This window comes from Salmo trutta, chromosome 22, assembly GCF_901001165.1.
Source record: "Salmo trutta chromosome 22, fSalTru1.1, whole genome shotgun sequence".
Classification (NCBI taxonomy): domain Eukaryota; kingdom Metazoa; phylum Chordata; class Actinopteri; order Salmoniformes; family Salmonidae; genus Salmo; species Salmo trutta.
The window spans coordinates 23,167,654-23,188,335 of NC_042978.1; the positions used below are offsets into that span (position 1 = coordinate 23,167,654).

The 20,682-nt window shown below is 45.0% G+C and overlaps 1 protein-coding gene across 8 annotated transcripts in view; it reads right to left on the minus strand.

The window, feature by feature from the left end:
* The window catches only part of cacna1ea (calcium channel, voltage-dependent, R type, alpha 1E subunit a), a 167,107-nt gene that overhangs the window by 16,717 nt on the left and 129,708 nt on the right, over positions 1 to 20,682 (minus strand). For 3 of the 8 annotated variants that reach the window (XM_029707296.1, XM_029707297.1, XM_029707292.1), the window contains 10 exons: positions 15,103 to 15,220; positions 14,920 to 14,987; positions 14,717 to 14,808; positions 10,694 to 11,578; positions 10,249 to 10,493; positions 9,933 to 10,041; positions 2,036 to 2,165; positions 1,008 to 1,067; positions 574 to 680; positions 363 to 374 (listed from right to left, as the gene is read on the minus strand). In XM_029707296.1, coding sequence (XP_029563156.1) covers positions 363 to 374; positions 574 to 680; positions 1,008 to 1,067; positions 2,036 to 2,165; positions 9,933 to 10,041; positions 10,249 to 10,493; positions 10,694 to 11,578; positions 14,717 to 14,808; positions 14,920 to 14,987; positions 15,103 to 15,220 — 1,826 coding nt within the window. The remainder of the gene's footprint in view (positions 1 to 362; positions 375 to 573; positions 681 to 1,007; positions 1,068 to 2,035; positions 2,166 to 9,932; positions 10,042 to 10,248; positions 10,494 to 10,693; positions 11,579 to 14,716; positions 14,809 to 14,919; positions 14,988 to 15,102; positions 15,221 to 20,682) is intronic. The other 5 variants (XM_029707299.1, XM_029707298.1, XM_029707294.1 and 2 more) reach the window with 3 other exon arrangements.

Below are 20,682 nucleotides of genomic sequence, written 5' to 3' on the forward strand. Positions count from 1 at the left end.
AAGCGTTTGGTTGGAGTCATTGCAGCTAAAGGTGGCACAACCAGTTATTGAGTGTAAGGAGGCAATTCTTTTTTCACACAGGGGCATTGGGTGTTGCATAACTTTGTTTATGAAATAAATTAAAGAAGTATGTAATTGTTGTGTTATTTGTTCAATCAGGTTCCTTTTATCTAATATTAGGTTTTGGTTGAAGAACTGATAACATTGAGTATCAAAAATATTTAAAAGTAGAGAAAATTAGAAAGGGGGCAAATACTTTTTCACAGCGCTGTACACGTCTGAACTATAGAGGAAAGACAGGATGCTGTTGAGAACTGTTGAGAAATGAGCAGAAAGAAAGGGAGCGAAGAAAGTGTTTTTACCCCAACACATTCCTGGCAGTCCCACAGCAACACAATCCACAGGAGCAGAGGACGACAGAGAGAAATACATGTACATCTCAGGGTGGGAAAAACATGTATATCACAAAACAGAGTGAAAAACAAGCTACACTGGCAGTTTACATTCTAGTACTGTACACTACACAAACCACTACACAGGAAGTTATAACCTATGCAAGGTCACATGACTCACGTGAGGGCGAAGGCCACCAGAGCTCCGACCACCACGATAAAGTCTAGAATGTTCCACAGGTCCCGGAAATAGGAGCCGTCATGGAGAATCAAGCCCTGGTCTATCATCTGTCAAATACACACCTTATTAAGTCATTTGAAAACTGCACTAAATATTGGCATAGGGGGGCCTCACTGTTAATTAGCAAAATACTGTACATTCTGTCTATCTGACATTACATTTTCTCGGGACTACCCACTGGGCACAGACGTCATTCATTGAAATTACATGGAAACAACATTAATTCAACCAGTGTGTGCCCAGTGGGTAACAGCTTATGCCAAACATGTTCATGTACCATCTGCCAAATCCAACTGTCTCCACTACAGTATGTCCTCTGTCATGTCAATATGACACAGTTTTAATACAGGATTCCTGCTGATTGAATAACTCACCTTTATTATCATTTCAAATGTAAAGACACCTGTGAACACGTAGTCAAAGTAACGCAAAACCTGTGGGGTAAAAAGTAGACAAATATATTAATACATGAATCACAATATTGGACTCCAGGGGTTGATGAAGAACATTTAATTATTTGCCATTAGCTCATACATTACAGGAGAACAAAAAGCACTTAAGACCAGAGAGAGACTCTGAGACACTATGTTTAATGTGTTGCATCTGTTCTTCACCACTGAACTGGGGACACATTCCGCCTTTAGGAAACCAACTTCTCTCTTTAATGGTCACATTGATTACATTTACCCTGAGGGCCTTTTATTTCTAAGACGATGCTTTTAAGTGGCACCCTTCTGATGAATATGTGCTTTGATTATCTTCCTTGCATATCACACAGGCCCATTTCATTTCCAACTCAATCTGCCTCAATCACCAACATCCAGAGAAGCCCCCCCATTGAGTCACCGTGGGAGACCTTCACAAAGCAATTATAAGAATGCTTTCAGCTAGTACAGGGCCAGATATGAGACCCCAGGCACACATTCCCAAGGATTCGTTTTTACTTGAAGGAACTTCTGTAACGACATACAAAACAATGGCATCAAAAAAATGATGTGCTATCTGTTTGGCTTGTTGTCATATGAAGAGGCTAAAGCAGAGACAGCTGTAGGGAGTGTGATGTGATGATTCTACACCCCACAACACCCTCCTCTCCTTAATCTGACTCCTCAGTGTGAGCAGAGAGTGACAACTCTAATATTGCTCTCCCTGTGAGATCAGATAGAGTGTCAGACGCAGACACAATCCCCGTCAGGGGCGCACACTTGCACTCCTCGTTATGCTGAGAGAAAGATAATACAGCAGAGGAAAACAAAGCAAAACAAAAGCAACCACACGCCAAAGACAATAGCCTAGCCACCATTGTGGAGAAGGACAGTTAGAATAGTGAGGCTCAAGGTCAGCGAGGAAAACAGCCATCTGTTGAGTCCATGTAAAGCCCAGTGACCAGACTGGCTCTCACTTTGTTCCAGTTAGAGGTGGCTGACACGGGGTCCTCTGCAGCCAGGGCGATACTGCTGGCAGCGATCACCAGCAGGATGCATGTCTCAAAGTAACGCAGGTTCACCACATAGTGACAGGCCCGGCGGATCCTAGAGAAGGAACAGAGGACACAACCGCTCTGACTGAGAAACATCTGACAGAGCAAGACTGATATGAGTGTGTTGTTTCTATAGCTCTATCATGTCTGTGTTAGATTGTTTGGATGATGGTGTTAGGATGATGTTAGGATAATGGTGTTAGGATGATGGTGTTAGGTTGATGGTGTTAGGATGATGGTGTTAGGATGATGGTGTTAGGATGATGGTGTTAGGATGATGGTGTTAGGTTGATGGTGTTAGGATGATGGTGTTAGGCTGATGGTGTTAGGATGATGGTGTTAGGATGATGGTGTTAGGATGATGGTGTTAGGATGATGGTGTTAGGATGATGGTGTTAGGTTTATGCTATTAAGATGATGGAACTAGGATGATCAAATCAAATTGTATTTGTCACATGCTCCGAATACAATGCTTACTTACAAGCCCTTAACCAACAAAAGTAGTTCAAGAAATAGAGTTAAGAAAAGATTTACTAAATAAACTAAAGTAAAAAAATGTAATCAAAAAGTTACACAAGAAAATGGCATACCAATAACGAGGCTATATACAGGGTCAATGTGCAGGGGTACAGGTTAGTTGAGGTAATTTGTACATGTAGGTAGGGGTAAAGTGACTATGCATAGATAATAAACAGCAAGTAGCAGCAGTGTAAAATCAAAGGGGGGGGGGGGGTTCAATGTAAATAGTCCAGGTGGCCATTTGATTAGCTGTTCAGGAGTCTTATGGCTTGGGGGTAGAAGCTGTTAAGAAGCCTTTTGGACCTAGACTTGGTGCTCCGGTACCACTTGCCGTGCGGTATTAGAGAGAACAGTCTATGACTTGGGTGACTGGAGTCTGACAATTTTTGGGACCTTCCTATGACACCGCCTAGTATATAGGTCCTGGATGGCAGGAAGCTTGGCCCCAGTGATGTACTGGGCCGTACGCACTACCCTCTGTCGTGCCTTACGGTCAGATGCCGAGCAGTTGCCATTCCAGGCGGTGATGCAACCAGTCAGGATGCTCTCGATGGTGCAGCTGTAGAACGTTTTGAGGATCTGGGGACCCATGCCAAATCTTTTCATTCTCCTGAGGGGGAAAAGGTGTTGTCGTGCCCTATCCCCAAATGATGGTACTAGGATGATGGTGTTAGGTTGATGGTACTATGATGATGGTGTTCTGATGATGGTGTTAGGTTGATAGTACTATGATGATGGTGTTAGGATGATGGTGTTAGGTTGATAGTACTATGATGATGGTGTTAGGATGATGGTGTTAGGTTGATGGTGTTAGATGATGGTACTAGAATGATGGTGTTAGGATGATGGTGTTAGGTTGATGGTGTTAGGATGATGGTGTTAGGATGATGGTACTATGATGATGGTGTTAGGATGATGGTGTTAGGATGATGGTACTATGATGATGGTGTTAGATGATGGTACTAGGATGATGGTACTAGAATAATGGTGTTAGGATGACTGTGGCTCAGTTGGTGGAGCATGGTGTTTGCAACGCCAGCATGGTGTGTGCAACGCCAGGGTTGTGGGTTCGATTCCCACGGGGGCCAGTACAAAAAAATTACAATAATATATATATATTTTTAATTAAAAAAAATGCATGAAATTAAATGTATGAAATGTTTGCATTCACTACTGTAAGTCGCTCTGGATAAGAGCGTCTGCTAAAATGACTAAAATGTATAAATGTACAAAAAATGATGGTACTAGGATAATGTTACTAGAATGATGGTGTTGAGATAATGGTACTTGGATGATGGTGTTAGGATGATGTTGTTAGGTAGATGGTGTTAAGATGATGGTACTTGGATGATGGTGTTAGGATGATGTTGTTAGGTAGATGGTGTTAGGATTGATGGTACTAGGATGATGGTACTAGGATGGTGTTAGGATGATGGTGTTAGGTTGATGGTGTTAGGATGATGGTGTTAGGATGATGGTGTTAGGATGATGGTGTTAGGTTGTTGGTGTTAGGTTGTTGGTGTTAGGTTGTTGGTGTTAGGTTGTTGGTGTTGAGATGATGGCACTTGGATGATGGTGTTAGGATGATGTTGTTAGGTTGATGGTGTAAGGATGATGGCTGTCTGTCATGGACACTCTCTTTTTCGTCATTTCCGGTCACAACTTGCAGACTTGTTTACGTGCTGCTGTGCGTTTTGTTGCTAACCTTACTTTGCTACCTGACAACTTTACGTTTTTTACTTTTTAATTACCGTTTATATTTTTAGTTTTTCCCTCGCTCGACTTGTTTTCATTCAACTTTTTCACTCCGGACGCTTTATCTGGACGTGGTTCGTCAGGACCTCCACCAGCCGAAGCTAAGTAGTAACATTAACATGATGCCTTCTAATTGCAGTCGCTGTACTCATAATATACAGGAGAACGATTGCCTTACGGCGAGGATAGCTGTGCTGCAAGCCCAGCTTCAGACGCAATCGTTAGGCAAGGGTAATTTCAGTGTAGGAAAGGATGAAACAGCTTCTGTGCCACCAGTAAATACAGATAGTAGTATAAATCCCCTCGCACAGTCCCCGCAGCCGGACAACTTTCTTATGGCTTCTAGAGGAAAATGCTGTGGAAATGCTCAACCGGTTTCGCTCATTCAGCCGACAGAAACTTTCAACCAGTTCTCCCCATTAAGCAGCGAGTTGGAGTCAGAGGCCGAGCCTTCTCTGGACTCTACTCCTCCCGTTACGGGGTCTGATACACCGAAGCCTCCCACCATTTAGCTCTGCCAAATTGAAAACCCTAGTCATTGGCGACTCCATTACCCGCAGTATTAGACATAAAACGAATCATCCAGCAGTCATACACTGTTTACCAGGGGGAAGGGCTACCGACGTTAAGGCTAATCTGAAGATGGTGCTGGCTAAAACTGGCGAGTGTAGAGAGTATAGGGATATTGTTATCCACGTCGGTACCAACGATGTTAGGATGAAACAGTCAGAGGTCAACAAGCGCAATATAGCTTCAGCGTGTAAATCAGCTAGAAAGATGTGTCGGCATCGATTAATTGTCTCTGGCCCCCCTCCCAGTTAGGGAGAGTGATGAGCTCTACAGCAGAGTCTCACAACTCAATCACTGGTTGAAAACTGTTTTCTGTCCCTCCCAAAAGATAGAATTTGTAGATAATTGGGCCTCTTTCTGGGACTCACCCACAAACAGGACCAAGCCTGGCCTGTTGAGGAGTGACGGACTCCATCCTAGCTGGAGGGGTGCTCTCATCTTATCTACGAACATAGACAGAGTTCTAACTCCCCTAGCTCCACAATGAGAGAGGGTGCAGGCCAGGCAGCAGGCTGTTAGCCAGCCTGTCAGCTTAGTGGAGTCTGCCACTAGCACAGTCAGTGTAGTCAGCTCAGCTATCCCCATTGAGACTGTGGCTGTGCCTCGACCTAGGTCGGGCAAAACTAAACACGGCGTTGTTCGCCTTAGCAATCTCACTGGAATAAAGACCTCCTCCATTCCTGCCATTATTGAAAGAGATTGTGATACTTCACATCTCAAAATAGAGCTACTTAATGTTTGATCCCTCACTTCCAAGGCAGTTATAGTCAATGAACTAATCACTGATCATAATCTTGATGTGATTGGCCTGACTGAAACATGGCTTAAGCCTGATGAATTTACTGTGTTAAATGAGGCCTCACCTGCTGGTTACACTAGTGACCATATCCCCTGCGCATCCAGCAAAGGCGAAGGTGTTGCTAACATTTATGATAGCAAATTTAAATTTACAAAAAAAAAACGTTTTCGTCTTTTGAGCTTCTAGTCATGAAATCTATGCAGCCTACTCAATCCCTTTTTATAGCTACTGTTTACAGGCCTCCTGGGCCATATACAGCGTTCCTCACTGAGTTCCCTGAATTCCTATCGGACCTTGTAGTCATGGCAGATAATATTTTAATTCTTGGTGACTTTAATATTCACATGGAAAAGTCTAACGAGCTAATGTAAAAGGCTTTCGGAGCCATCATCGACTCAGTGGGTTTTGTCCAACATGTCTCCGGAGCTACTCACTGCCACAGTCATACTCTGGACCTAGTTTTGTCCCGTGGAATAAATGTTGTGGATCTTAATGTTTATCCACATAATCCTGGACTATCGGACGACTATTTTATTTCGTTTGCAATCGCAAAAAATAATCTGCTCAGACTCCAACCAAAAATCATCAAAAGTCGTGCTATAAATTCTCGGACAACCCAAAGATTCCTAGATGCCCTTCCAGACTCCCTCCGCCTACCCAAGGACGTCGGAGTACAAAAATCAGTTAACCGCCTAACTGAGGAACTCAATTTAACCTTGCGCAATACCCTAGATCCAGTCGCACCCCTAAAAACAAAAAACATTTGTCGTAAGAAACTAGCTCCCTGGTATACAGAAAATACCTGAGCTCCGAAGCAAGCTTCCAGAAAATTGGAACGGAAATGGCGCCACACCAAACTGGAAGTCTTCTGACTAGCTTGGAAAGACAGTATCGTGCAGTATCGAAGAGCCCTCACTGCTACTTGATCATCCTATTTTTCCAACTTCATTGAGGAAAATAAGAACAATCCAACATTTATTTTTGATACTGTCGCAAAGCTAACTAAAAAGCAGCAATCCCCAAGAGAGGATGGCTTTCACTTCAGCAGTGATAAATTCATGAACTTCTTTGAGGAAAAGATCATGATCATTAGAAAGCAAATTACGGACTCCTCTTTAAATCTGCGTATTCCTCCAAAGCTCCGTTATCCTGAGTCTGCACAACTCTGCCAGGACCTAGGATCAAGGGAGACACTAAAGTGTTTTAGTACTATATCTCTTGGCACAATGATGAAAATAATCATGGCCTCTAAACCTTCAAGCTGCATACTGGACCCTATTCCAAATAAACTACTGAAAGAGCTGCTTCCTGTGCTTGGCCCTCCTATGTTGAACATAATAAATGGCTCTCTATCCACCGGATGTGTACCAAACTCACTAAAAGTGGCAGTAATAAAGCCTCCCTTGAAAAAGCCAAACCTTGACCCAGAAAATAAATAACAAATATTGGCCTATATCAAATCTCCAATTCCTCTCAAAAAATTATGAAAAAGCTGTTGTGCAGCAACTCACTGCCTTCCTGAGGACAAACAATGTATACGAAATGCTTCAGTCTGGTTTTAGACCCCATCATTGCACTGAGACTGCACTTGTGAAGGTGGTAAATTACCTTTTAATGGTGTCAGCCCGAGGCTCTGCATCTGTCCTCGTGCTCCTAGACCTTAGTGCTGCTTTTGATACCATCGATCACCAGATTCTTTTGGAGAGATTGGAAACCCAAATTGGTCTACATGGACAAGTTCCGGCCTGGTTTAAATCTTATCTGTCGGAAAGATATCAGTTTATCTCTGTGGATGGTTTGTCCTCTGACAACTCAACTGTAGATTTCGGTGTTGCTCAAGGTTCCGTTTTGGGACCACTATTGTTTTCACTATATATTTTACCTCTTGGTGATGTCAATCGGAAACATAATGTTAACTTTCACTGCTATGCGGATGACACACAGCTGTACATTTCGATGAAACATGGTGAAGCCCCAAAATTGCCCTCGCTGGAAGCCTGTGTTTCAGACATAAGGAAGTGGATGGCTGCAAATGTTATACTTTTAAACTCGGACAAAACAGAGATGCTTGTTCTAGGTCCCAAGAAACAAAGAGATCTTCTGTTAAACCTGACAATTAATATTGATGGTTGTACAGTCGTCTCAAATAAAACTGTGAAGGACCTCGGCGTTACTCTGGATTCTGATCTCTCTTTTGACGAACATATCAAGACTGTTTCAAGGACAGCTTTTTTCCATCTAGGTAACATTGCAAAAATCAGAAACTTTCTGTCCAAAAATGATGCAGAGAAGCTAGCCAATGCTTTTGTCACTTCTAGGTTAGACTACTGCAATGCTCTACTTTCCGGCTACCCGGATAAAGCACTAAATAAACTTCAGTTAGTGCTAAACACGGCTGCTAGATTCTTGACTAGAATCCCAAATTTTGACCATATTACTCCAGTACTAGCCTCTCTACACTGGCTTACTGTTAAGGCAAGGGCTGATTTCAAGGTTTTACTGCTAACCTACAAAGCATTACATGGGCTTGCTCCTACCTATTTTTCCAATTTGGTCCTGCCGTACATACCTACACGTACGCTACGGTCACGCAGGCCTCCTTGTTGTCCCTAGAATTTCTAAGCAAACAGCTGGAGGCAGGGCTTTCTCCTATAGAGCTCCATTTCTATGAAATGGTCTGCCTACCCATGTGAGAGACGCAGACTCGGTCTCAACCTTTAAGTCTTTATTGAAGACTCATCTCTTCAATAGGTCCTATGATTGAGTGTAGTCTGGCCCAGGAGTGTGAAGGTGAACGGAAAGGCACTGGAGCAACGAACCGCCCTTGCTGTCTCTGCCTGGCCGGTTCCCCTCTCTCCACTGGGATTCTCTTTCTTTAACCCTATTACGGGGGCTGAGTCACTGGCTTACTGGTGCTCTTCAATGCTGTCCCTTCGAGGGGTGCGTCACTTGAGTGGGTTGAGTCACTGACGTGATCTTCCTGTCTGGGTTGGCGCCCCCCCTTTGGGTTGTGCCGTGGCGGAGATCTTTGTGGCCTATACTCGGCCTTGTCTCAGGATGGTAAGTTGGTGGTTGAAGATATCCCTCTAGTGGTGTGGGGGCTGTGCTTTGGCAAAGTGGGTGGGGTTATATCCTGCCTGTTTGGCCCTGTCGGGGGGTATCATCGGATGGGGCCACAGTGTCTCCCGACCCCTCCTGTCTCAGCCTCCAGTATTTATGCTGCAGTAGTTTATGTGTCGAAGGGCTAGGGTCAGTCTGTTATATCTGGAGTATTTCTCCTGTCTTATCCGGTGTCCTATGTGAATTTAAGTATGCTCTCTCTAATTCTCTCTCTCTTTCTCTCCTTTCTTTCTTTCTTTCTTTCTTTCTCTCGGAGAACCTGAGCCCTAGGACCATGCCTCAGGACTACCTGGCCTGATGACTCCTTGCTGTCCCCAGTCCACCTGGCCGTGCTGCAGCTCCAGTTTCAACTGTTCTGCCCGAGGCTATGGAACCCTGACCTGTTCACCGGACGTGCTATCTGTCCCAGACCTGCTGTTTTCAACTCTCTAGAGACAGCAGGAGCGGTAGAGATACCCTGAATGTGATCGGCTACGAAAAGCCAACTGACAATTACTTCTGAGGTGTTGACCTGTTGCACCCTCGACTACCACTGTGCTTATTATTATTTGACCATGCTGGTCATCTATGAACATTTGAACATCTTGGCCATGTTCTGTTATAATCTCCACCCGGCACAGCCAGAAGAGGACTGGCCACCCCTCATAGCCTGGTTCCTCTCTAGGTTTCTTCCTAGGTTCTGGCCTTTCTAGGGAGTTTTCCTAGCCACCTCGCTTCTACACCTGCATTGCTTGCTGTTTGGGGTTTTAGGCTGTGTTCCTGTACAGCACTTTGAGATATCAGCTGATGTAAGAAGGGCTTTATAAATACATTTGATTTGATTTGGTGTTAGGATGATGGTGTTAGGTTGATGGTATTAGGTTGATGGTTAGGTTGATGGTGTTAGGTTGATGGTGTTAGGTTGATGGTACTAGGATGATGGTGTTAGGATGATGTTGTTAGGTAGATGGTGTTAGGATGATGGTGTTAGGCTGATGGTACTCTGATGAATGTGTTAGGTTGATGGTGTTAGGACGATGTAATAGGAGTAGCAGAGAGGAGCAGAGGGAGACTTACGGGTTGCCAGGTTTGAAGATGAACATGCTGTCAGGCGTGACAATATTGGCTGGGCTGGTCAACTGCTCTTCCTTCTCAGGCTTGGACACCTCCATGTCTTTACTGTTACCTGGAAAAGGTGGAGAATGTGGGTGTGCTGCTGTGCTCTGATTGTGGTACCGTGCTGTGATATCAGAGATATCTCCAACCCCCAAGAGATGGAGGCTTTCATACACCAAGGCATTTCATTCACCTCACAGCTGAACTATTTTTAATGTGAGTAGAGCACACTGAATGCACATATGTGATAGAATAAGGACACACTTGAAGGTGTTACCTGTGCTGGGGGTGAGCTCTAGTGAAGACTGAACATTGGTCACCTCTATGTAGATACTGGAGCTCAGAGGGGACTTATCCTGGTTCAGAGTGGTGGCGTTGTTACCAGTATCACTGTCTCCTGTCTGACCCTCTGGGAGCTCCGGTACTGCAACCTGAAATGACTGAAGGGGGGGTGGTTCTGACTGTGGACCCTCCTCCCCGTTCTGCAGCTCAGGACCTCCAGCCTGGTTAGGGTCACCCTGTCTGTGGAGGAGCAGAGGGACAAGGGACAACATCTAGGCTTGGAGTCTGGATTCACTGGGGATTTGTTGCATTTTGGGCACCCTGAAGTCTGATACATTGAACATAGCAGAAAACTGACTACTGAGAGTTTACTATACAAACAGTCTACTGTTTACTGAACTAATAGAACTAGCTGTACATCAGTGTCAGTTCCTCCTCACCTGTGTTCAGCTTCCCTGGTCTCAGAAGGCTGGCTGGTCTCTCCCGTTTTACAGGCTCTCCTCTCCTTGTCCTGTTGTTCCTCTGGGGTCTTCCTCTCCCTGCTGACAGAGCGACTGCTCCCCTCCCCCTGGGGTGAGTCCAGGCCTCTAGCCCCAACCTGGGCTTCGTGGTGCCCTGTGCCCCTTGGCCTCCTGAGCCTCATCCCTGCCATGTCAGGGGTCAGGGTATCACCAGCAGGAGGGCGGAACTTACGCACTGCTCTCTGCCTTCTCTCCCCATTTAACCTGGGGCTCCTGCGGCCATTGAGACCTGGGTGGCAGTGGTCGGTGACATCAAGCTGGCCCTCTGGGCACGGCTCAGATTCAGTGGGCTCCGGAATGGACACAACTGTGGACGTGGGGGGGTCAGGCAGGGGACTGTCGATGGGCATGGGTGGCTCTGCTAAAGGGACGGACAAGGGGGGCTCAAGGACCCCCATGGATAGGGGTGGCTTCTCTAGAGTTAGGTCCATGGGCTTGGGGGGCTGAGATGAGGAGGCCGTAGGGTCAGCCGTGGGGTCAGCCAGTTTCAGGCTGCCTGTGGGTGTGCCTGTGGCTTTGAGGTGGTGGGGGCATCCAGGGGGCGCTTCCTGCTCCTCACTGGGGCTGCTGAAGAGGATCTCTCGGCTGGACATCTGCCGGTGCCTGCGCAGTTGGCTGGTTCTCTGCTCCCACACAGACATGGTCATCCGTCTTCTCCTCTCTCCCCTGGACATGAAAGAGTTAGAGGAATTCAATGGCGGGCAGGGGGGCCCCTCGGCGAGGCTCTCAGCCTCCTCCAGAGAGTAGGCAGGCCGGCTCCTGTGTATCGCTCTTTTCCTGTACAGGTAAGGTCTCCTCCTCCTGCTGGGAGAGAGGACAACAACACTGTCAGGATGAGCAGTAAGGGAGATAGCAACACAGTACTTGTCTAAAACAGTGATATACACTGAATGTTGTAAGTTCTACTTTTAATTTTAAACCAATTCCAAAATGTGTTAGAATTGTTTTTTAATTTATTTTACTTGCTTGTGTACAAATGTTTGTGAAACATACATTTATAAATAAAACATTTGTACAAAACCAGTGAGCAGTTGGAACACATTCGAGAAAAGGCAATCTAGTCTGATTTTCAAAGCTTGGTAAACAAGATCCAGAATTTTAATTAAGCATTGATGAAAAACAATTTACTGGATCAATGAATATGTTATGTAATAAATTAAGCAAAATGTAACTAGGAAGTTGTAATAACTATAATGAAAGTGGGAGATGTAGAAACCAGTGGAACTGATATAAAATGCAGAGCCAAATACTGTAAGATTCTGGAAGGAAAACGAGGAATGTAATAAAATGAGAACAGAAGATTTACCCAGTTAAGAAAATCAGGCAGTTTGTTTTGAAATTGAAATGAACAGACAGTGTTAATACTTACTCGTACTTGTACTCTTGTGTGGTCCGTGTTATCAATAAGCGATTGGTTGAAAACAAGACATTAGTGCTTTTGTGAGCAGAGACAAAACAGGCCCTGAGACACAGTTCAAAACACATGACCAATTTCAATGGATCACTATTAGACTATAGTCTACTGCATTGTATTTCTGTATAGCCGAAATCATTATTTTCTGTATTACCAAGTAGTAAAACCCTCTTAAATGATTCAACCAAATGAATATTGCTTAAATGTTTTGGATTGTGCCTCTAGCCAGGCAAAGCGCCACATGACAAACAGGATGGCAGCAGTATTAGATCCGAACAACATTAACATCAACAGGTGCAACATATAAAATATTCAGGAAGATTGAAATGTTTAAGACATTCAGAGATACAGTATGACACAGGAATAAAACACAGACATGGCCTTCATTGGCACAAACAGAACAGAGACGGAGATCGTTTAGGCAAAGCAACCATATCAGTTTGCATTATGTGTGCAGCTATCCTCTCCAAAGTTGTGCCAGGGTAACATTCTCATTGGTCATGCTGGTCAGAGAGAGACATGCACCCACCGCTCTCTACATTATCAGGAGTCTCAGACATGCTTCAACCTTTTTCACTTAGTCAACATCATCATCATCATGCTCTGAAGGTCAGTTGTGCAAGAGCCCCCGGAAGGAAGACAGTTACAGCATTTCACCCCAAACATCACAGACATGATGCAATGCTACAAAAGTTCAGAGTTTTCTCCAAACACAGATGCTGGAAAACCCTATGGTATTCAAATCTCATCAATGTGATTCGACAAGTGCCTGACCCTGAATATGTCATAAGGTACACTGCAAAACCCTGCACATAAATCTATGCCTCAACCTGGGTGAACCTAGATGAAAAAGCAACAACTTCAAGATACTCAGGCAAAAATCCTGCAGTTTGATATTTCCGCATAAGCAATTCATAGAACTGGTTATATTTGTAGCACACATCACAGCTCTGCTAATCTTTACTCCTGCTGTACTAACGTATTGCCAAGGAGAACTAATGCCGCACAGCATGAGACCAAAATGTTTAATTATGAAACATTTTTAAATGATTTTTCCGTGCATGTGGTTTGAATGACCATGCAATATGCTGTTCATTGTCAACATGCGTACCATCTCTCTATGTTGCACCATGCCCAAGTACATGCACTTCCACCAGACAGACTGGGTGGCAGACCATTCATATAGGAAATCAATACCGTGGGCTTTGATGAAATAACATTACTTTATGACTCTTGTCTCTTATAACCCAACATGGCATGTCCAGATGAATGACTTCCTGACACTTGGTAATTCTTCTACTTACTCCAAAAACATAATGATTACAAAAAATCAGTCTTGTGAAAGTAAGGGTGACTAAGTACTGCAGTATATTTCTCGAATGGGAATGATATATTAATTTGGATGCCAGTAATGCTGTCTCTATGACAACGGTATAGGCTCATCCCTGCAGATACTGGGAAGCCTGCCGGTAGCCATGGTGACACACTGTTGAAATTAGAGCAAATTATAGAGGTACAAGTTAAAACAGACTTATAGACCTATCAGGAAGGGCATATCAATACCTCGTTAGTTGTTCAGTTCAGTTGTTTCCAGAACATATTTTCAGCAATATAAACGTCATTATGAAGGGCACTACGACTGTCCGGGGCTCCATTATACAGCTCCAATTACAGTAGCCTGTACCTAGATCAAACTGACTAAATCAACTATAATTTACCAGTAACACAAACTACACTAGGAACACCTGCTCATCCATGACATAGACTAACCAGGTGAATCCAGGTGAAAGCTATGATCCCTTATTGATGCAACCTGTTATATCCACTTCAATCAGTGCAGATGAAGGGGAGGAGACAGGTTAAAGAAGGATTTTTAAGCCTCGAGACAATTGAGACGGATTGTGTATGTGTGCCATTCAGAGGGGGAATGGGCAAGACTAAATATTTAAGGGCCTTTAAACAGGGTATGGTAGTAGGTCTCAGGCGCACTTGTTAGAGTGTGTCAGGAACTGCAACGTAGCTGGGTTTTTCACGCTCAACAGTTTTCCGTGTGTATCAAGAATGGTCCATCACCCAATGGACATCCAGCCAACTTGACACAACTGTGAGTCAAACTGGGCCAGCATCCCTGTGGAACGCTTTTGACACCTTGTGATGAATTGAGGATGTTCTGCGGGAGTAAGAGGGTGCAACTCTATATTAGGAAGGTGTTCCTAATGTTTTGTACACTCAGTGTATAATCTAATCTAGTTTAAACCCAGGGCTCTAATGCATTACAAGGCAAATTTTCCTGGCAACTTACAAAATTCCAAGGCATGGCACGACATAACAAACATTTCCCATAGTCAAACTGATTCCCTAAGGCTTTGTCAGCCTCAACCCCTCCCTTCCTTTAGTGTTGTCTGTGCTGCAGCAACAGCCTCTGGTGGGATTACACAGTGTTAGTACTGTTAGTTAGCAGTCTATTAGAGTCCTGAGGGAGACAGAGAGGAAGGGGAACAGGCAGCAGGGGTACACACACCACTTACTGTGAGGACATCAGGGAAGACATGGCCCCAACTTCCTTGGCTTTTTGGAGAGCATGTTTCTGATTGAAAGCAGCCTCTTCGTCCTCTTCGTCCTAGATATACGATTGCATAGAACAGAATAAATAATCACAGATGCCGTTGAGAGCGGGTATCATCTTCAATTATGGGAAGACTAGTGAATTGTTGAAAGGAGATTTTTTTACCTTGGTTAGTTCCTGGGCATTAGCCAGATTGTCCACAGCGATGGCCAAGAAGACATTCAGCAGTGTGTCTGGTCACACTCATGTCAAGGATCTACATGTCTGATCTACAAAATCCACACATCAGACATGTAGTCTAATCATATTGACAGTGTGACAAGTGATTTGCTAGCTGAGAAAGGATACAGTTACCAAAGAGTGTGAGCACAATGAAGTATATGGAGGACCACATTCCTGACTTCACTCCTCCCTGGGAGCGGATCCCATTGTACATCACCTCATTCCAGTCTTCTCCTGTCAGGATCTAGATATACAGTGCCTAGTGAAAGTCTACACACCCCTTGCACAGTCTTCAGAGTTTTCTGCCTTAAAAACGGATTACATTTGGGTTTTCTCATACAGATCTACACAACCTACTCCACATTTTCAAAGTGAAAGAAGGTTACAAAACATTTGCCAAATTAATAAATAAACAAAAAAGATAATATGTCTTGATTGCGCATGTCTTGGCACCCCAGAGTTAATACTTGGTGGAAGCACCTTTGGCAGCCATTACAGTTGTTAATCATTTTGAATACGATTTTACCAACCTCTTAGGGGAACATATAGTGCATTCGGAAAGTAGTCAGACCTCTTGATTTTTTCCACATTTTGTTATGTTACAGCCTTATTCTAATATGGATTAAATTAATATTTTTCCTCATCAATCAAATCAAAATCAAATCAAATGTATTTATATAGCCCTTATTACATCAGCTGATATCTCAAAGTGCTGTACAGAAACACAGCCTAAAACCCCAAACAGCAAGTAATGCAGGTGTAGAAGCACGGTGGCTAGGAAAAACTCCCTAGAAAGGCCAAAACCTAGGAAGAAACCTAGAGAGGAACCAGGCTATGAGGGGTGGCCAGTCCTCTTCTGGCTGTGCCGGGTGGAGATTATAACAGAACATGGCCAAGATGTTCAAATGTTCATAAATTACCAGCATGGTCAAATAATAATAATCACAGTAGTGTGCAACAAGGGTGCAACAAGTCAGCACCTCAAGAGTAAATGTCAGTTGGCTTTTCATAGCTGATCATTGAGAGTATCTCTACCGCTCCTGCTGTCTCTAGAGAGTTGAAAACAGCAGGTCTGGGACAGGTAGCACGTCCGGTGAACAGGTCAGGGTTCCATGGCCGCAGGCAGAACCTTTGAAACTGGAGCAGCAGCACGGCCAGGTGGACTGGGGACAGCAAGGAGTCATCATGCCAGGTTGTCCTGAGGCATGGTCCTAGGGCTCAGGTACTCCGAGAGAGAGAAAGAAAGAAAGAGAAAAATAGAGAATTAGAGAGAGCATACTTAAATTCACACAGGACACCGGATATGACAGGAGAAATACTCCAGATATAACAGACTGACCCTAGCACCCCGACACATAAACTACTGCAGCATAAATACTGGAGGCTGAGACAGGAGGGGTCAGGAGACACTGTGGCCCCATCCGATGATACCCCCGGCAGGGCCAAACAGGCAGGATATAACCCCACCCACTTTGCCAAAGCACAGCCCCCACACCACTAGAGGGATATCTTCAACCACCAACTTACCATCCTGAGACAAGGCCGAGTATAGCCCACAAAGATCTCCACCACGGCACAACCCAAGGGGGGGGCGCCAACCCAGACAGGAAGACCACGTCAGTGACTCAACCCACTCAAGAAACGCACCCCTCCTAGGGACGGCATGGAAGAACACCAAGTAAGCCAGTGACTCAGCCCCTGTAATAGGGTTAGAGGCAGAGAATCCCAGTGGAGAGAGGGGAAACGGCCAGGCAGAGACAGCAAGAGCGGTTCGTCGCTCCAGAGCCTTTCCGTTCACCTTCACACTCCTGGGCCAGACTACACTCAATCATAGGACCTACTGAAGAGATGAGTCTTCAGTAAAGCCTTAAAGGTTGAGACCGAGTCTGCGTCTCTCACATGGGTAGGCAGACCATTCCTTAAAAATGGAGCTCTATAGGAGAAAGCCCTGCCTCCAGCTGTTTGCTTAGAAATTCTAGGGACAATTAGGAGGCCTGCGTCTTGTGACCGTAGCATATGTGTAGGTATGTACGGCAGGACCAAATCGGAAGATAGGTAGGAGCAAGCCCATGTAATGCTTTGTAGGTTAGCAGTAAAACCTTGAAATCAGCCATTGCCTTAACAGTAAGCCAGTGTAGGGAGGCTAGCACTGGAGTAATATGATCAACTTTTTTGGTTCTAGTCAGGATTCTAGCAGCCGTGTTTAGCACTAACTGAAGATTATTTAGTGCTTTATCCGCTTTATCAATCTACACACAATACTGTCACACCCTGATCTGATTCACCTGTCTTTGTGGTTGTCTCCACCCCACTCCAGGTGTCGCCCATCTTCCCCATTATCCCCTGTGTATTTATACCTGTGTTCTCTGTTTGTCTGTTGCCAGTTCGTTTTGTTTTGTCAAGCCTACCAGCGGTTTTCCCTCTGCTCCTGTCTCTCGATTGTTCCTGTTTCCTAGTTTTCCTGCTGTTGACCATTCTGCCTGCCCTGACCCTGTCCTGACTTAAATCTTCTTAAAAATCAGAGACAAGGTATTTTGTCCAATGTAAATTGTCCGGTGGCGATTTTTATGAATTGTTCAGCAGTCAAATGGCTTGGGGGTAGAAGCTGTTGAGGAGCCTTTGATGACTGGAGGAGTCACTTGGGGGACTGGAGTCTCTGACAATGTTATGGGCTTTCCACTGACACCGCCTAGCATATAGGTCCTGGATGGCAGGAAGCTTGGCCCCAGTGATGTACTGGGCAGTTCACACTACCCTCTGTAGCGCCTTACGGTCAGATGCCGAGCAGTTGCCATACCAGGTGGTGATGCAACCGGTCTAGGATGCTCTTGATGGTGCAGCTGTAGAACCTTTTGAGGATCTGGGGACCCGTGCCAAATCTTTTCAGTCTCCTGAGGGGGAAAAGATTTTGTCGTGCATTCTTCACGACTGTCTTGGTATGTTTGGACCATGATAGTTCGTTGGTGATGTGGACACCAAGGAACTTGAAACTCTCGACCCGCTCCACTACAGCCCCGTCGATGTTTATGGGGGCCTGTCCGGCCTGCCTTTTTCCTGTATTCCACAATCATCTCCTTTGTCTTGCTCATATTGAGGCAGAGGTTGTTGTCCTGGCTCTACACTGCCAGTTCTCTGACCTCCTCCCTATAGGCCGTCTCATCATTGTCGGTGATCAGGTCTACCACTGTTGTGTCGTTAGCAAACTTAATGATGGTGTTGGAGTCGTGTTTGGCCACGCAGTCGTGGGTGAACAGGGAATACAGGAGGGGACTAAGTACACACCCCTGAGGGGCCCAAGTGTTAAGGATCAGCGTGGCAGACGTGTTGTTGCCTACTCTTACCACCTGGGGGTGGCCCGTCAGGAAGTACAGGATCCAGGTGCAGAGGGAGGTGTTTAGTCCCAGAGTCCTTAGCTTAGTGATGAGCTTCATGGGCACTATGGTGTTGAACGCTGAGCTGTAGTCGATGAACAACATTCTCACATAGGTGTTCCTTTTGTCCAGGTGATTAAGGGCGGTGTGGAGTGTGATTGAGATTGCGTCATCTGTGGATCTGTTGGGGCGGTACGTGAATTGGAGTGGGTCTAGGGTGTCCTGGGGGATGCTGTTGATGTGAGCCAGCCTTTCAAAGCACTTCATGGCTACCTACGTGAATGCCACGGGGCGGTAATCATTTAGGCAGGTTACCTTCGATTCCTTGGCCACAGAGACTATGGTGGTCTGCTTGAAACATGTAGGTATTACAGACTCGGTCAGGGAGAGGTTGAAAATGTCAGTAAAGACACTTGACAGTTGGTCCGCGCATGCTTTGAGTACACGTCCTGGTAATCCGTCTGGCCCAGCGGCTTTGTGAATGTTGACCTGTTTAAAGTTTTTGTTTATATCGGCTACCGAGAGCGTTATCACACATTCATCCAGAACAGCTGGTGCTCTCGTGCATGCTTCAGTGTTGCTTGCCTCAAAGCAAGCATAAAAAGCATTTAGCTCATCTGGTAGGCTCGCGTCACTGGGCAGCTTGCGTCTGGGTTTCCCTTTGTAGTCCGTAATAGTTTTCAAGCCCTGCCACATCTGACGAGCATCAGAGCCGGTGTAGTAGGATTCAATACTAATCCTGTATTGACGCTTTGCTTGTTTGATGGTTCGTCTGAGGGAATAGCGAGATTTCTTATAAGCATCCAGATTAGTCTCCCGCTCCTTGAAAGCGGCAGCTCTAGCCTTTAGCTTGATGCGGATGTTGCCTGTAGTCCATGGCTTCTGGTTGGGATATGTACGTACAGTCACTGTGGGGACGACGTCATCGATGCACTTATTGATGAAGCCGATGACTGAGGTGGTGTATTCCTCAATGCCATTGGATGAATCCCGGAACATATTCCAGTCTGTGCTAGCAAAACAGTCCTGTAGTGTAGCATCCGCGTCATCTGACCACTTCCGTATTGAGCGAGTCACTGGTACATCCTGCTTTAGTTTTTGCTTGTAAGCAGGAATCAGGAGGATAGAATTGTGGTCAGATTTGCCAAATTGAGGGCAGGAGAGAGCTTTGTATGCATCTCTGTGTGTGGAGTAAAGGTGGTCTATGATTTTTTCCCCCCTGGTTGCACATGTGACATGCTGGTAAAAATGTGGTAAAACTGATTTGTTTGCCTGCATTAAAGTCCCCGGACACTAGGAGCGCCGCTTCTGGGTGAGCATTTTCTTCTTTGCTTATGGCCTTATAGAGTAGGTTGAGAGCGGTCTTAGTGCCAGCTTTGCTTTGTGGTGGTAAATAGACGGCTACGAATAATACAGATGAGAACTCTCTTGGTAGATAGTGTGGTTGATAGCTTATCATAAGGTACTCTACCTCAGGCGAGCAATAACTCGAGACTTCTTTAATATTAGACATCGCGCACCAGCTGTTATTGACAAAAAGACACACACCCCCACCCCTCGTCTTCCTAGAGGTAGGGTCTCTGTTCTGCCGGTGCATGGAAAATCCCACCAGCTCTATATTGTCCGTTTCTTCTTTCAGCTACGTCTCGGTGAAACATAAGATGTTACAGTTTTTAATGTCCTGTTGGTAGGATAATCTTAATAGTAGGTCATCAATTTTACTTTCTAACGATTGCACGTTAGCAAGGAGAATGGAAGGCAATCCGAGTTTGCTCGCTCGCCTCCGGCTTCTCAGAAGGATCCCCGATCTGCGTCCCCTTTTCCGGCGTCTTTTCTTCACGCAAAAGGCGTGGATCTGGGCCTGTTCCAGTGAAAGCAGGATATCCTTCTCGACGACTCGTTAAAGGAAGAAGTTTCTTCCAGTCTGGTGAGCAATCGCTTTTCTGATGTCCAGAAGTTATTTTGGGCCATAAGAGACGGTAGCACCAACATTATGTATACAATAAGTGAAAAAAGAAGTTACACAAAATGCAAAAAAAGAACATAATTGCACAATTGTTTGGGAGAATGTAAAACATCAGCTATGTTCTTCGGCGCCATCTTGTGCAATGTTGGTAGAGTTGTGCAATGTTGGTAGAACCTTATTAAGCTGTAATGGCTGCCAAAGGTGCTTACACCAAGTTTTAACTCTGGGGTGTGAAGACACACAATCAATACATGTTAATTTTTTACATTTTAGGATTTTAAGATTGTGCAAGGGGTGTGTAGAATTTCACTAGCGACTGGAAATACCACATACTGTATCACAGGATTCTCTCACAAGATACAGAGTAGA